Source organism: Protobothrops mucrosquamatus, unplaced genomic scaffold, assembly GCF_001527695.2.
Source record: "Protobothrops mucrosquamatus isolate PMUCROS unplaced genomic scaffold, P.Mucros_1.0 scaffold1, whole genome shotgun sequence".
NCBI classification, from domain to species: Eukaryota; Metazoa; Chordata; class Lepidosauria; order Squamata; family Viperidae; genus Protobothrops; species Protobothrops mucrosquamatus.
The window spans coordinates 4,538,762-4,557,161 of record NW_015386388.1 but is presented as its reverse complement, the minus strand read 5'-3'; the positions used below and the strand labels follow the sequence as shown (position 1 = coordinate 4,557,161).

At 35.7% G+C, this 18,400-nt stretch overlaps 1 protein-coding gene across 1 annotated transcript in view; it reads left to right on the top strand.

The window, feature by feature from the left end:
• The first annotated feature begins 3,013 nt into the window (after nt 1-3,013).
• SMARCE1 (SWI/SNF related, matrix associated, actin dependent regulator of chromatin, subfamily e, member 1) overlaps nt 3,014-18,400 on the top strand; it is a 40,322-nt gene continuing 24,935 nt past the window's right edge. The window contains exons 1-3 of the mRNA XM_015832279.1: nt 3,014-3,077; nt 6,579-6,622; nt 8,759-8,802. Coding sequence (XP_015687765.1) covers nt 6,616-6,622; nt 8,759-8,802 — 51 coding nt within the window. The 5' untranslated portion in view covers nt 3,014-3,077; nt 6,579-6,615. The remainder of the gene's footprint in view (nt 3,078-6,578; nt 6,623-8,758; nt 8,803-18,400) is intronic.

Here is an 18,400-nt window from a genome sequence, read left to right as displayed (position 1 = left end):
GATTCTTGATTCACACACACATAAACACCAGGGAAAAGTCATCTTTTTATGGGCATGATAGACTTAAACACACTCTTACTCCCTATTTAAAGTATTTTATATATTTTTCTAAGACATCCATAATATGGGTAATCCTCATAACAACAGTAATTGGGACTAGAATTTCCATCATTAACTAATCTCACATGACTACATAAGTTAGCAGCAGCAATCCCAGGAGTCCCCTTGCTGTCATGAACCAAAGATCGTGGGGTTTTAAGCAGGGACTATATGTGACCAAGATTTGTGATATCCACCTGGCTTCCCACAAGTAAAACAAAGTACTACAACATGAGGTTGTGTGAAGATGCTGCAGCAAGAGTGAATGAACTGGGGAGGCTTGCAATGGTGCCATGGTGTGTGGGCTGGAAAAGGGTTGCTGCTATGCTGCATAAATGCAGGCAGGCAGGGGAGAGATGCTACAATACTGTAGGAGTGCAGTTGGGAGGGGAGGAGGTGCTGCAGCCGCACATATATGGCTGGGAGGGAAGGGAATGCTGTGAATCCTCAGGACAAAAAGTGGCAGGAGTGACTTGCAACCTTCCTGCCAATTTCCCCACTTTGCTTGTGGGAAGTTGGAAGAAAAGGTTGCAAATGGCAATCAGATGAGTGCAGGATGCTGCAATTTCCATAAGAGTGAACCAATTGCCGGGTGCCCAGATCACAAATCACGTGACTGTGGGGATGCTGTAATGACTGCAAGTTCAAAGACCAATCCTACAGTACCACTTATTCAATGCCATTGCAGCTTGTAAGCTAGGTGATATGGCTTAGCATTGTATGTGAGCTAAGGAAGTTATATTTTTTTCTACAACCCGTTGCTCAGTAGGATAAATAAAACTATAGCATGGCACGAAACCCAATGTTAACCATGATTCACTGAATATATCACATTTTGCTAAAATTGCGTAACATAGTAAACAATAGTTTGCAAAAAAAAATCATCCACAACATACTGAACTAAAATCAAACAAGCACATTTGATAAAATATGTGAATACAGCTTCTGCTCCTTAATAAAGACAACACCATCTTAAACTTAAACATGTTTTTGTATCCTGAAATTAGAATTTACCTTCTCTAACTATATTTTATGTTACATTTTCCTTCGTTCCTTGTCCTCCCATCACCACCATTTGACTTCTATTAGATTTATGAAAATGTTTCGTGTTGTTTTGTTTTCTTAAATTAGCCTAAGAAGCCTGACCCTCCATGACTCCATGGACCACAGCACGCTAAGCCCCCCCCCATCCTCCACTGTCTCCCAAATCCATGTCCATCAGGTTGATGACAGCATCTAATCATCTCATCCCCTGCTGTCCCCTTCTCCTTTTGCCTTCAATCTATCCCAACATCAGGTCTTTTCTAATGAGCCCTCTCTTCTCACCTGGTGGCCAAAGCATTTGAGCTTCAACTTCATTATCTGTCTTTCCAAACATCAATCAGGGTTGATTTCATTTAAGATTGACTGATTTGATCTCCATGCAGTCTAAGAGACTCTCAAGAGTCTTCTCCAACACTAAAATTCAAAAGCATCAATTCTTCAGCACTCAACTTTCTTTATGATCCAACTCTCACATCTATACATCATCACTGACAAACCATAGTTTTGACCATACAGATCTTTGTCGGCAAGGTGATGTCTCTGCTCTTTAATATGCTGTCTAGGTTAGCCATAGCTTTCCTCCCTAGTAGCAAGCTTACTTTAATTTCATGGCGGCAGTCGCTATCTGCAGTATTCTTGGAGCCCAAGAAAATAAAGCTGTCATTGCTTCCATTTCTTCCCTTTCTGTTTGTTATGAAGTGATGGAATTGGATACCATGATCTTAGTTTTTTAAATATTGTGTTTCAAACCAACTTTTGCACTCTCCTCTTTCACTCTGATCAAGAGGCTCCTTAGCTCCTCTACACTTTCTGCCATTAGAGTGGTATGATCTGAATATCTGAGGTTGTTGATATTTCTCCTGGCAAGCTTGTGATTCATCCAGCCTGGCATTTTGCATAATGTGTTAAGGAAGGTGACAATATATAATCTTGTGGTACTCCTTTTCCTATTTTGAACCAATCAATTGTTCCACGTCTAGTTCTAACTGTTGCTTCTTGACCCACATATAAGTTTCTCAGGAGATGGGTAAGGTACTCCCATCTCTTCAAGAACTTGCCAGTTTGTTGTGATCCACACAATCAAAAGCTTTAGCATAAACAATGGAGCAGAAGTAGATCTATTTTGGAACTCCCTTGCATTCTCCATAATCCATCAAATGTTGGCAGTTTGATCTGTAGTTCCTCTGCTTCTTTGAAATCCAGCTTGCTTATTGTCAATATTGCAAACCAGAAAGGGAACTAGAACTAATTTAAGTTCACAGCTAAAACTTTCCATATCCAGTCCAGAGAAGCTAATTCTGCTTCACGGAGGGGACAGGTATTTTACAGATGCTATTCTTCATGGATGCATCCACAATGTGAAACAGGCTACTCCGCATATTGACCTTCTGTGACCTTCTTAACATTTTTAAGATTTATGCTATAAATGTTATATTGCACCTTTGCTGTAACTTAGTTTTTGTTGATTACTGTATAGCTGCCCTTAACCACGGAGAATCTGGGTAACAATAGATATATATCAAATAAACAGATTTCCGGAGGTTTACATTTTTCATAAACATCTTCTCGCATCCACGTGAACTAACGCGCAAACGCGTTCCTTGTTCCCCCTTTTTTTTCCCGACAAAGACATTCCTGCCTTGCAGAGAGAGATGTCATATGAATTCGCAGTTTCGCAACAATCGAACCCAGACCCTTTAAGGGGAGAAAAGGGGAGGGAAGAAAATTACACGAAAAATCCAACTCTTTTTACCGGGACGGAAAAAGAACACATTTTTTAAAATTTAGTTTGAAGGTTTGTTGCAACCTGCAAATTTGAAGAATTGTTTGGAATATGCCGAAGAGGAAACGGAAGCTACGATCTGTACCTACCTGGTTCCTTTCGGGTCTGAGAGTAAGGAGACAGAGAGGCCTGGGGGTCTGATGCGAAGCTGGTGAGTCCGCGGAGCCCGGACTTGATCTCTCTTAAAGAGACGGTGTGAGACGGAAATCTTCCCACTTACGGCGGCCTTTCCCACCGCAGTAATTGGAAGATTTTTCTTCTTACTTTTTAACTTCCTTCTGTCAGCCGAGATGAAGAACAAATGCAAGGCCCGCGAGGCGGGGGGAGGGGTGGATCTTGTTTTCTGTAAAAGCGATGGGTACTTGCTTTTAAAGACTGAGATATAAGCTTAATACTTTTTGCCCTACCTTTTGTTTTTGCTTCTTATGGAATTGATTCAGATCAGATGTCATAAGCGGGTAGTGGACTGTGAACGATTCTCTCTCTCTCGTTCCTCGTTGACAGTATAATGTTTTAGTTATAGGTATTGTAAAGATTACTAGTAAAATGAAGCAAATGTATTTTGGGTACCTTTAAGTCCTTTTAAAAAACTGAGAGTTACTTGTTTGATCCTATGCCAGCAAGCCAAAGGAACTGGGATACACATGGAGGTTTCAGCTAGTAGCATCTATGAAGAATAAAAACACTGAAGATGAAATGCACTGAAGTCCATCAAATCTTATTTCTGCTACTTACTTTTACTTTTGATGGTATTTTAAACTATAAAATTTATAAAAATATATGACGTATCACCTAAGTTGGCTTGGCTGTGATTTAATGTAGTCTGTGTCTAGATCAGTGGTTCTCAACCTTTTTAATGCCGCGACCCCAACCGGTCGTAAGTCGAGGACTAAACCGGTCGTAAGTCAAGGACTAAACCGGTCGTAAGTCGAGGACTACCCAACCGGTTGTAAGTCGAGGACTTTCCCTGCCTGGGAGCGCCGCGCATGCGTGGTTCCGCCCCCTGTGCCGGCCGAGGCGTAGCTGGCAAGCGGCAGAGACGGAGCAGGCCAACCACCAGCTGGCCCAGCCCAAGGGAGGTAAGGCACCTGCCGGAAAAGGGGAAAAAATGGCGGACAAAAAAATGGCGGACAGCCTTGCTTGGCGACCCCCATGAAATGGTCGATCGACCCCAAATGGGGTCCCAACCCACAGGTTGAGAACCACTGGTCTAGATATTACAATGTGTAAACATAGGTACATTTATTCAGTAGCATATTTTTAAAAAAGGAGGTTTAGTGTATCACATTAATGAAGTTTTTGTGTCATCCAAGTGCATTATGACTTGTGAAATCTAAAAGGCCAGATCCTTGTCATGAGAAGCATGTAAATATCAAAAAAGCAGAGAAGAAAATAAAAAAGCAATGAATAAGCATTTATGCTAGTCTTAAGACTAACCATGGAATTGGAGGGAAATACTATATACCCACATCATGCTGTTTCTTTCAGCCGAAACAGCATTATGCAAAAAGCAGAAAAAATGTTAAAATAATAAACTGAAAATGAAACATTGCTAAAACTAGTTTACATTAACCATCTCCTATTCCACTATGCCAGTATATACAACTTTATGCATAAACTTTTGTTTTTCAAGCTTATCACTTCCCTCTCTTTGAAAATCTTATCAAGTTCAATCACAACTTTCCTGATCTTCCCTTTCCTCATGACATATTCACTCTGCTTCCTTTTCTTTGTGTGTGTATATTGTTATTTTTTTCTAGAGAACCAAACCATCTTATACTCTTTCTACCTGTCATTCACAGCCCTTCATTCAGCACTCATGCATTCCTTATATCAGGGGTCTTCAAACTTGGCCCTTTTATGACTTGTGGATTTTAACTCCCAGAATTCCTCAGCCAGTGTGCCTGCCTGAGGAATTCTGGGACTTGAAGTCCACAAGTTATAAAAGGGCCAAGTTTGAAGACCCCTGTCTTATATTATGTCCTCTTCCTCTAGCACACAGAATTCTTAAGTACCCCACATTTCCACTGTACTTAATTTCTCCTTATATATCTAACTCTCACTTCTGTAAAACAAAAAGAGTAAAAGCACACTCATATACACAACCATAACATGTATTACTCTCCATGTTTCTATATTTTGCACATCTTAAAATTTCTCCCTGCATTTTCCCATCTTTAGAAAATATTGAAAATATACAAATGCATCTAGTTTTTTACCATTTACATATAACTTGCAGTTGTTCACTTCATTTTCCTGGTTAAACACAACATTGTTTTGCCTTTGATAGATTAACTAGACAATCCATGACAGATGACAACGACAAAACTTTTAATAGATTTCTTTCAGTGGAAAAGTTGGAATACATCCAGAGATATATCTGCCATGAAAATAGTCCATGTTGAACTGTATAGCACAGTAAATATTTTATGACACGTTATGTCACATGTTTTATGATAATTTTAATGTCATAAAAGTTTCACAAAATTTGCCAAATTTTAATTCTGTGGGAATCATAGGTTCCACGTTTTGGACATTTTCTGTTATTAGTCCATTTAAAATATCTAGATTCAAAAATTGTTGGCTAAGCTGCACTGTTTTGCCAGTTAAGATAAGAGCAAGAGTTTTAGTAGAATATAGATTTTCATACTTGTGTTCCTTAAATTTTTTTGCTGAAGTTTATAGAAAAGTATATACACATTTGTGCTTATGTTCAATAGAGTTGGTTGGAATTGGGCAGCATCCAAATTAAATAAATAATAAAACTTCTAATATCATCATAAACATTATTATATCCATAAACATATTAAACAAACAAAAAGACATCACAAATCCTTTCTCTCTGTTTAGTGTTGTACAATTTGCTAACCATTTCTGTCACATTCAACCAACCTTCAAATCTATTAATGAAAACTGGACATTATTCCATAATTCAAATGTATTTGCTTTATCATATACTTTTTTTAAAAAATTGCGAGCATATGCTCCTTTCTGACATTGATACCTGCTGTCACCAAATGAATTCTGACAATCTACCCAGGCATACTTATCAAAGTATTAACATTAGATTTCATATTTATTCTTGTTATCATTTCATTCTTCCCATAATCAGGTATTAATGCAATCTTTACACAGTTTCTAAAGAAGTTGGATAATGATAACTGTAAAATACAACAATTGATTTTGCCCCTTTTTGCTACTTGTATATTTTCATATCTCCTTCTCTTGATATATACAAAATGACTAAAAATACCTAATAAAATACTTCTGTGATCCAAATTGGTCATATCACACTAGTAATAAAAATTTGAATTGTAGACTACAAGCAGGACTTGAACATCAATAATATTGTCTCACCATATTAATTTTTATAAGATGTTTCTAATTTTTCTAAGAAATAGGATTTTTGATATATTTCTTTAATAATAACTCTTGGTTGTAAATTATTCATACACTTCAGAGCTCAGGAACTACAAATAAGTTTACCATTGTTTAAAAATATAACTCACTAAGGAGTATTTGTGTCTTTATATATTCTCTTCCATTTGTATGTTTTAACTATAGGAGTTATTAATGAACTGCACTGGACCAGCCAGTATAACAGACCAAGATAGACTTTATTTTACAGCATTTTGTTATTGTTGTTTTTCAGATCTAATTTCCTCTGGTTGAAACTTTTATCTACCAAAATGTCAAGTAAGTTAAGTTGTATTTTGTTCTTAATTTAATCTACATAGAAGTTATTATTTGGTAGGTCAGCATAGGTCAGAGGTATCAGACTGCCGGCCTGCGGGCCGGATGCATCATAGCGAAACTGCGCCCACCCCATTGCCATCAATGGCAAAAAAGTCATGATATGTCGCGACACGTCACTTGACGTTGCAAGTTTGACACCCCTGGCATAGCTTATACCTGTGGACAAACCTGGTTGAGAACAAGCTCCATTTAACACATATGTGTTCAAATATCACAATACACTGTAATGTGGCTTCTTTGGTTTTGTATTAGTAAAGGTAGTTCTTAACAACCATTCATTTAGCGACTATTCAAAGTTAACAACAGCACTGAAAAAAGCAATTTATGACCGTTTTTCACATGACCATTGCAGCATTCCCATGGTCATGTGATAAAAATTCAAACATTTGGCAACTGGTGTATATTTATCATGGTAGCAATGTTCTAGGATCACAAGATTCCCTTCTGACTAGTCAAGTCAATGGGGAAGCCAGATTCATTTAACAACTGCAATGATTTACTTAACTTTGGCAAGAAAGGTCATAAAATGGGGCAAAATTCACTTAACAATTGTATTATTTAACAATGGAATTTTTGGGTTCAATTATGGTTGAAAGTCAAGGACTACCTATATATTGTGGGACATCAAGAATTATATTTTGGGACTATTTTTATTTTTATCGAACTTGTATGCCACCCATCTTGCCAAAGGTAATTAGTATTGAAATTAATTTTATGGACTATTCAGCAAACCAAGTTACAATAAGCCATTGTTTAAGGCTATACAAGTAGTCGTCAACTTACAATAGTTCATTTAGTGACTTTTCAAAGTTACAACTGAACTGAAAAAAATGAATTAGCATTTTTCACACTGATGACCGTTGCAGCATCCCCATGGTCATGTGGTCAAAATTTGGATGCTTGGCAACTGGTTCATATTTATGATAGTTGCTATGTCCCACGCTCATGTGATCACCTTTTGCAACCTTTCACAAGCAAAGTCAATGGGGAAGCCAGGTTTACATAACAACTGGGTTACTAATTTAACAACTGGCAAAAAAAATCACAAAATGGGGCAAAACACACTTAACAAATATCTCACTTAACAACATAAATTTTGGACTCTGTCGTGGTCATAAGTTGAGGACTACTTGTATTTGAACCTATTATTTCTAAATAAGATAAATGTATGTAGTTCAGTCTTATATGTCAGATAACAGAGTTCGCTCTGTAGTTCTCCACATGGATAAGGAAGGTCATAATGCTGGTGGCAAGTTTAGTAACTTTAAAAAAGTACCACAAAATGAGCTGATTAATAACTAAGTAACAGCAATAAATAACTGTTAAGAAGTCAAACGTAAAATAATTATTTCAGTCATTAATTTTCATTTGCTCTATTGTATGCATATTAAAGTCTGGATTCAACCCAATACAATGGGTTGACTCTTGACATTAAAATAGATCTCAGATTTAGTCATCTCTAAACATTGTTACATCCATGCCATCCTTTCTCTGCAATCCCTATATTGTATCAGGATCCCTTTATATGGACCTTGATGTTGACCACCATTGAATTAATACTAGAATACTATGAATACTTTTGCAAAATAAAAGTTCGGGCATTACTTTGGTTGCTGGGGACAGGCACATGCAAAAATCTTTGCACATTGAAATTTTGTTACCTGTTAAATGAAGAATAAGGATAGAGATTTAGAACTATTCTGTCTCATATGCATAGAATGTCCTTTACCAGGCAAAGCAAAATAAATCATACCCCATGTCCAATTACATGAGAAAAGGAACAAGTGGATAAGTCTAGGGTCTAGCTAGGAGACTAATAGGACATAGAATAAGGGTCCTGTATTTTTTTTATATTCTTGAACTTTTTATTTCATTCACTTCTCTTAACTTTCAAGAATTGCATATGAACTTGAAATCCACAGCTTGGGCATTCCTGTAACATGTAAACTATGTTGTAGAGTTGCATAGTTTTTTAAAAAAATTATTCATATTTTGATTTGTTGTTCAAAACTTAATTTGAAGTCCCTGTGTTACAGTACCTCTACATAGTCATTTTCCCCCTTCTTTTTAAAACAGAAAGGCCATCTTATGCTCCACCACCCACCCCAGCCCCCACAACCGTAAGTATGGAAGTTTTTTTTTTTATTTTGCAAACTTTGATCCCTGATTTCATTTTAGCCCCACAGAGACGATGCAAGGGTCAAGTTTTATGTATCCTGTCACCCAGTAAGATTAAACTTTGCCTGAAATCAACACCAAGATGTTTTTGGAATCCTGTCAGTTGCAGGATTTATTTAAAAAATAAAGTTTTGAAGTTTCCATCTGTACAGAATTCAGTCTCTATCTTATGACATCATTCCATTTGATCTGACGATTAAAGTTTAATTTTAGAAATATTTTTATTTTTAGTGTTTACAAAGGTTACACTTTTAATTTAAGTGAATTCAGTATTAATATATCTCTAAAAAAAACTTATATCTAAATATATTGTAAAAGGCTATGGCTACACATCATTAGAAACCAGAAAGCAGATATTGTCTTTATAATATGTTAAGCCAGGCATGTCAAGTTGCCGACCCGCGGGCCGGATGCGTCACACCGAATCTGTGCTCACCCCATTGCCGACAATGGGGAAAAAGTTGTGATACGTCACGCAACATCACGTGATGTCACAAGTTTGACATGCCTGTGCTAAGCAAAAGTATGTGTATTGTTAATAATGGGATTGTTTTTTCTAATATGTTATTTTCATCTTGTATTTATTTTTAAAGGCTGAGAAGTAGAGGCTTTGTAAAGAAAAAAATGTTTTGTAACTATGAGATAAAAGCAAAAAAACCTGTACAAAATGGTATATAAAGTTTTCAGTCCTTAGTGAAATGTGACAGTTCTGTTCTAAATAATATAAGATAAAATTCTTGAGTAAAAATATTGAGATTTGTGGTGTACAGACTGAAGAATAGTTAAAAAAAATAACCTGGAAAATAAAAAGCTACAATTAAATCTAGGCTTAAGAAATCTATTGTTCGTAGCTACCTATGGGATGGAGTAATTGTGAGATACATGTAAATGATGATACATGTTGCAGATTTGATTTTCACCTGTATTTCTAAAGCGGTCTTCTTGAGTATAGATTTATGCATTTGTCACATGATTGTTTTTCTGCATCATTATAGAATGGTTTAAAAAAACTCACTAGAACAGAAGCATATACTTGATAACAGATATTAGGACAAGAATCTTAAATTTGCCCATTTAAAAATATTTCACTTTGTCTTTACCCAAGAAATTTGTTTTTGAAATTAATGAAATTTGAAATATATTGAGATAAGATATATATCACTTCTCCATACTATAGATTATTTTTAAATTGTCAGTGATAATAATATTTTATGCAATGTATTCTTTGTGCTGCTTTGTTAAAACTATAGTTCATCTAAGTACAGGTAGTCCTCAACTCATAACAGTTCATTTAGTGACCATTTGAAGTCACAAAGGCACTGAAAAAAATGACTTATGACCATTTTTCATCCTTACAACTATTGCATCATCCCCATGGTCACCTGATCAAAATTCAGATGCTTGGTATCTGACAGTGGCAATTCACTCATATTTATGACAGTGCCCCAGGGTCATGTGATCCCATTTTGTGACCTTTTACAAGCAAAATCAATGGGGAAGCCAGATTAAGTATACTTAACAACCATGTTACTAATTTAGCAACTGCAGTGATTCACTTAACAACTTTGGCAAGAAAGGTCGTAAAATGGAGCAAAATTCACTTAACAAATGTCTCACTTAGCAACATGAATTTTGGGCTCAATTGTGGTCATGAATTGAGGACTACCTGTATCATTTTACTAGTGCTGCAACCTCAGAAAATTTAGCATCTTGCTAATGGTTTATTATTCAAAATTTTCTATTGCTTGCATGATTTCCATTCTTTGGATCAAGAATAGTGACCCAGTAGTTGAAATATTCTAATGCTGAGGATTCTAATCCTGTAACATTTGCAGACTTTAAGAATATCTCAGAAAAAGATCCCTGTGATCTTCCTCTTTCAATCACTTTCTGCTTGATTTTTTGAGAAGCACCTAGATTGATCTCTTTGATGGTCTTGAATTGTACAGGCACTCATGTAAAAGAGAGATTTTCATTTTATTTATTTTTAATAAGATAATCTGCAGGTCCCATGTGATCTATCTGTCTCCAGAGATAAATTATCATAGAATTATGGAATAGAATTTTTTATTGGCCAAGTGTGATTGGACACAAGGAATTTGTCTCTGGTGCATAAGCACACAGTCTACATATAAACAGCAAATAATAGGTCGTAGATCATAATAAACAACAATTGATAAATCATAAGAAACCAATAGGAGAGATATTATTTAAGAGGTATTAAAATATATAATTATTGCTGCCCCTATTGAATAGCTTAACAAACTAACCCACACAATATTTTTTTCTGGATATAGATCCTATTAGCTTGCTGTCTATTTGAGTTCTTACCATACTACTGTTATAAAAGTAGTAAGTTTTCTTTACAGATTCTTTACAGAATCTTTCCCAGATAAGCTTAACTAAATACTTTAGAGATTTTTACCAGCAAATAAATAAAATTAATTCTCCTTTGCCTTTTGCCTTATTTTGTTGCTCAGCCCAAATATTTTTCTATGCTGTGGGATTTTAATTTGGTTTCCACCCCAAATATAGAGAGACAATTGGAGGAGGAGGAGGAGGAGTTAAGATGGCGGAGAGGCAGCAACCATTGTAAATAGCTCCTCCGGAAAAGTATTTCTTTATCACCATATTTTTATTTCTTATCACTGTTTAATTTTATCATGGTATTTTAAAACTATTGTTTTAAATACCATCTTCCGTTGCCTTATTGGAAGCCTCAGCACTTAGAAAGAGCTGAGAAAGCTCCAGGACATTCCTAACCATCATGGGGAAAAGTAAGAAGAAACGTCCTACACAAGCTGTGTCCAAGCGCAAAAAACAGAAAGCCAAAAAGAAAAGGAAGCCAACTCGGGTAAGTATTCTTACTCCCTCAAACCCCTCCATTGGATATGATGTTTTAGAGTGGGATTTACAAGCAGAGTTCGAAAGTCAACAGCTTAAAGATCTCTCCTCCTCAATGGAAGCGAACTCTCCCCCCTCTGAACACATGCTGCAATCTGCTCTGCAGCTGCAGTTATTACAGGATGAGGATGTGAATATTTACCTGATAAACTTAAATAATAAAAGGGTAATTAACTTTCTAACCAGAGAAAACAGTGCTTTCTGTCTCTGACTTGTTGCCCACAGTTAAAATCAAAGTGGACTCGTTAAAAGACATCTTTGTAAAACAACCCTGCTAAAGCACACATTTTTCAATCTCACTGAAAAGGAGCCAGCAGGGAAAACATGGGCAACCTTACTCCTACACCAAGGAAAAGAAAAAACAACTACCAGAGAGCTGACTACTACTGTGGGAAAGAGTGAGAAAGAAGTCTCCCGTGGGCATGTAACTAAAAGAAAAATTTAAATTGTAATACCACCCACAGCCTAAACAAATCACCTTACAAATATTAAATAATAGAATAAAAAGTTTGATGGGGAACAAAGAGTATTTATCTTATTTTTAAGCCAGTTACATGCTGTGAAAAAATAACTGATTGATTTATAGCAGGCTGAGGGCTTTCCATCTAGCAGAAGCTGAGAGCAAATTTTACTTACTTTTAAGCCGGTCACAATTTCCAATATGTTGTTTAAAATGAGGCCCTTCTTCATACTTTTTCAGTTTTTCTAAAACACGTATTGTGCTCAGAGGAACCTGACCACTCCTGAACCAATCTGTCTGAGGGAGTATTGCCACTTTAAAGAATAAATGCGACAACTCCACTTCAGATAACCTCAAGGACACTTTACCAGCTCTTCCCCCCCCCCTCCCCAAAAGAGATTACTCTGTTCTACCTACAGCAAGACAGTGCGCAGATTATGTTTTGGGGGAAAAAAACTAATTAACTCTTTCACTACTCTGACAAATTCAGAACAAGCTGATATTGAAGACTGGACAATTTGAGAGAACCTCTAGTGGCAACACATAAAATAGCCAGACCTCTAATTGATTTGGTTTGGTCAGTAAATGATCTCTTTATTTGTGATATAAATCATTATCCCTCTCAGCAGTTCCTAGCATTGGTTGAGGGAGACATCATGTTGGTGTGAACATCTATATTTCAACCACTCCAAATGCTAAGATTATGTCAATAGACCTATCTTACAACCTTACACAAACAACTATTCTCAACTTTACTGAAGAGAAATTGCTTCTCATTTTAACTTTACTGAAGAGAAATTGCTTCTCATTTTAACTTCTATATATTTCCCAACATCCCTTGATCATGCATTTTTGAAATTTGGGGAAAAGTGGAAAATTACATTAGGGGTATTCAGTTACACTTTTCCACTGCCCATATCATCATTTCAGGGGACTTCAATGACAGACTAGGCCCAAATGACAATTATTTGTTTGCCAAATTCTCCTAAATTCCACTTAATTTACAGATCACACACACACACACCCGTCTAATTAAAGAATCCAAAAATTACAGCAAAGACTTCAGGGGTTTCCAGATACTGTAGACATTTTATAAGCTGTACCTGCAATTTTGACTACTGGCAGAGCGCTATTACTGACTACTGGCAGAGCGCTTGCATTGGCAGGAACAAGGCCCTCCTTGTTTGATTAAACTGTGACATCAAGAAATTTATCTTCCTCAATTCTCTTATTTCATATTGACAGCTGTCCTGAGTGAATATTGTCCCAGTATGTTGCTTCTAAAGCTCTTCATTACCCTCTTTCTGAATACTTATCCTATTCCGTCCAAAGATATCCCCAAAAGACAAAAGAAATTATTATTTGATCAATCTGATTTTATTTCCTTGATCTCAGTCATGTTCTGGTCTATAGTCTGCACAGTATGCCATAGTATTAACTCTAACCCTTTTAAGATACTTTAAAATAAATATATTTTTCTTTTTATCATAATTGTGTTTTATTTGCAGGTCTATTACTGAATAAAGATTTGACTTGACTTTGTTGCTGTATTTTGTGTTTTAAAAAGGATAATATATGTCCTCAAAGTTTGTTTAAAAGAATAAAATAGATATCAAACATGAAAAGTTGAAGAAATAAAATGAAAAATTCTTTGTGCTTAACCTCTTTATTTCTTATGACATATCACATTTTTAAATATGAGAACGCCCTCTGAGCATTTCAATCCTTTAGGTATGTGGATATGTGCTGTAGGGACACTTGCACAGGAGTTCCTAGATGTTACATTATAGATTTGAAATATATGGATCAAAGATTAAGTTTCATGATTTTCAAGTGTATTGAAAGCATTTTCATTTGGATTAGCTGAAGATCTTCTAGGAGTTTAATAAATATGGCTTTAAGATTAGAGTAATAATTTTAATGTATTATATTACTAAATGTAAAATTTTCCTCTCAGCCAGAGAGAAGGGCAGCCATTAGAGTAGTTGTTCATGAAACTTTATGTGACCTAACACATTATTTGACTTACAGACAAAGTAAGTATTCTTTGTTCCTTGGTATATTTCCTCCTATTCAATTGGGAGGAAATTTTTTTGTCCAAACCCATGGGCTGCAAATCCAGCCGGTAGAAGGAAATTGTAGACACAAGAGAAAGCAGGTGATTCCAAGGTTATTAACTTATCTACCATAAAAACTGTTAGCTAACCACGCATTCATCTTTCCTGCAATGTTGTGCTATGTACTGTATTGTTTTGTATTGTATTGTAAAAAAACCAAGCTATATTTGACCTGTATTTGAAACTGCCCCTACCTTCTATCCTTTAGCTATTTTCATAGATACATACATACATACATACATACATACATACATACATACATACATACATACATACACAGTATATGTATACAATATACACACACTAGCAAAATTCAGTATTTTTACTACATTGTATGTTTAATATCTACAAATTATTTCCATTTTTAACAAACATTGGATGTTACAGTATGATATAGCAATTAATATTTTAAATATAGATGTATTTTATAGAGGGTTTTCTTTTTAATGTAGATATTCTTGAATTAGTTAAACTTTCTAAACCAGATAGCATGTTACACAGAGATCTGACCTGAACGTAATACAGAACTATATCTTAGACCTGCGTGCTTCTACTGATTCCCTAGCCTGATCTTTGAAGAAAATCGGGGTTTTTTATTTTGACATTAACTAAATCTGAAACCAAACGAATCTTGGTTAGTCCTAACTCCTTATGAACAAATTAGCTTTAAATTGTCTTCCTTTTTTAAAGAAACTATTTATTTAGATTCAGTTATAGTAATAAATCATTAATTATTAAAAGCAAAGAGGAGAGAATGTTTATTGCCAAGGCTCATTTTCGTGATCCCAAAACATAGATTAGTATTCTAAACCAGAATCTCCTTGATTTTGTCCTCTAGTTTGTCTGACTCAGTTCTATTTTGTATAATTCCTATTTCCCATGCTTCTTCTTTTTTCAACAGATATTGAGTTTAGCTCAATAATGTGTTAACAAATTAGGTGGCCCTGAGAAAAAGTTCAGTATCAACGATTTTTTTAATAAATATTTTTCTCCTTGATCCAGTGAATCTTCATTCTTCCCTCTTTATTTTTGCTCACGTATCAGTACCATATTTGTATCAATTGATTGCTCTATTGTTAACAGTTTGCTATTCACATAGCATATGGGACTATTTACCCTTATTTGCGAATTTATAGCTTCTTTCATAGTTGTTTACATATCTGGTTTAGGGCAAGCCAGGTTGGCATATATAAGGATAAAAAGCTGTAGCAAAATGGGAAATAATAAGAGGTGAAACTAAATATTTAGGTACGGAAACAAGCCTAAACCACAAGTGCAGATTCTGGAACATTCAGTATTATGCTGACCACTACAAATATAAAATATAACCATTACAAAATAAAGGGAACAGGTAAAATACTCATGGCATAACTTTCAGTAATTATTTGTATTTTTTTGGTAAATTTTAAAATGTGGCCTTTTTGATCTTGGTAATAATTGTGTTGTTCATATTTGTGGAATACAATACGGATGCCACAGGCTATATAGAAAGTCAAAAGGCCTGACAAAATGCGAAACAAATGGATTCAGTTTAAATAAACATAAATGCTAGGATGATTACAGAGATGTTTTGTCACCTGTGTTAGCAAATAAAATATTGTTAAAGTAATTATATTTTTGCAGCGTTCACATACTGCTTTGAAAGCTGTTCCTGGTTTTCTGTACATGTTGTACACAGACAGACAACATACCCACTGGCACCATCAACAAAACAAAGTATCAGACATCTAGAATCAGGAGAATAAGTTTGATTATTCCATTTAATATATAATTAAATGAAGCTAAGTTCAAGAGGAGCCAGCCTCATATTTGGATGGCACCTTCATAGAATTCAAGAACAGAAATAATAGCCTTTTGCAGTGGAAATATTGATTCCATGGACTATCATGGCCAAATGGTCTCAAAGTAAGCTACCTCATATACCAAATGGAAGATTCCTAGTTTTCAGCAGTCAAAGATGATTGCTCAGCATCCCCTAACATAAGGATTAGTGGAGCAGAAGAAACTGTTCAGGTTTTTTGGATAGATAGATAGATAGATAGATAGATAGATAGATAGATAGATAGATAGATAGATAGATAGATAGATAGATCTTCCCCATTATATTTGAATAAAGCAAAAAAGACATGTCTTTTTTGCTTTAGTCAAATATCAATTGGGAAGAGTTTTTCATTAAGTATATATTAAATATTTCAGTTCATTGCTGAAAGTTTCTTGATATAACAGAAAGAGTCAGTGTGACATAGTGGTTAAGCCACAGTAATGACGAACCTTTTAGAGACCGAGTGCCCAAACTGCAACCCAAAACCCACTTATGTATCGTTGGGTGCCGGGTGGCGTGGCCCCTTGGGTGGATGTGGCCCATTGGGTGGGCGTGGCTGAGGTGGTAACAGCAGACTGGGTGGGACTAGAAAGTTCATTCAATCAATTCCAACTTTGGAAGATTTCTTTTTCCCCGTGAGAAGTTAAAATTGATTGAACCTTTTTTTTCCCACACGGCAGCGGAGGCCTAAAACGAAAAGGTTTTATAAAACCCAGCTGAAGACCTAGAACTGGGGCGACGGTACGCGTGCCCATAGAGAGGGCTCTACATGCCACAGGTTCGCCACCATGGGGTTAAGGTGTTGAACTGGTAATGGGGAGACCTGGTTTAAAGTCTACTCTCAACCATGGACATCACTCGTTGTCTATGGGGATTCTCAGTCATCCAGGTGCTTTTTTCAAATGGCAACTGGATTTGTTTTTTCTTGAAGATATTTCACTTCTCATTCAAGAATCTTCTTCAATTCTGAAGAACAAAACTGAAGAAGCTTCTTAGATGAAAAGTGAAATGTCTTCAAGGAAGAACAAAGTCCAGTTGCTTTTTGAAAAAAATACCTTTGGGTTTCATCACTCATTGATTGAATCAGTCCCTCTCTCTCAGCCCAATCTACCTTACAGAGCTGTTATGGGGCAAATAGGAGGAGAATGGAATGCAAATTAAGTGAGACATAATTCCTGTTATGAATATGAACCATTGAAAAGAGCAATGTATGTTTTATGAAGGGCATCTTTGAGAGGGGGAATACAACAGTGTGAAAATGGAGTGCATAACTAAGCAATCAAAGCCCCATTTTCACAGTTTACTCAGTTTAAAAGGTTGTACACATTAAATTTTATAATGATGCTGAATGTCCCATTAAAAATCTTAAGTTTTTACATATTCATCAATTCACAAGCTCCACTTTTATCTTTATTCCATTTTAAGGCTACAGGTTAATTTATAAATTTTGCCAACAATCGTAAAGAAGATCATATTTTTAAAAAAATGTACAACTGATGTGATCTCCAGAGGTATTCTACAAAACATGGGCACAAAGGTCCTGTGGGGGTGGTAAGTGGGAGAATTATAGTAAAGTTTTGAAGTCATCTTTGCCTACCTTCCTCTCTTGTAATGGCAAAAAGGATTGCCATTTAAGCATCTTTAATTTTGTTTTTCAAAATAAATGGGATTGCCGTTATTACAGTACGTGATAGGAAATTTCTCTCATTTAAGTTCTGGGAGTTTAGTATATTAAGAGACAATGCAATGTAGTCATGAACTTTTGAAATAGTAGAAACTGTAGACATACTTTTAGTTGTTAATGGGACTGGAACAATCCCTACTGTCATGAGCCTGATACACATGTAACGACCAATTTGGGCACAGATTCTCTATGAATGACCCACAAGACTTTAAATTTCAAATTGACATTAATTTCCCATTGACAAAACTAGAACCCTGGTTAATTTTTTTCTGGTATAATCATGACTTAAAAGAAAGCAAAAGGTTAGAAGGTGACAGGAACGATTTTTAATAATTAGCATATTTTTTCTGAACATAGTCTTTGAAACTCCCTCATTGGACAGTTTTCTAACCCTGAGGCCAGTATCAAATATTGTTCTACATTGGCTTTTAGATGCAAGGGGAACTGAAATATTTACCTGCCTGTGTGCTATGTGATATTTTGTGGCACGGTATACTGCCTTAGAGATTTCATATACTAATTAATGTGTCTGTTGAAGTCATTGTCTGATTGA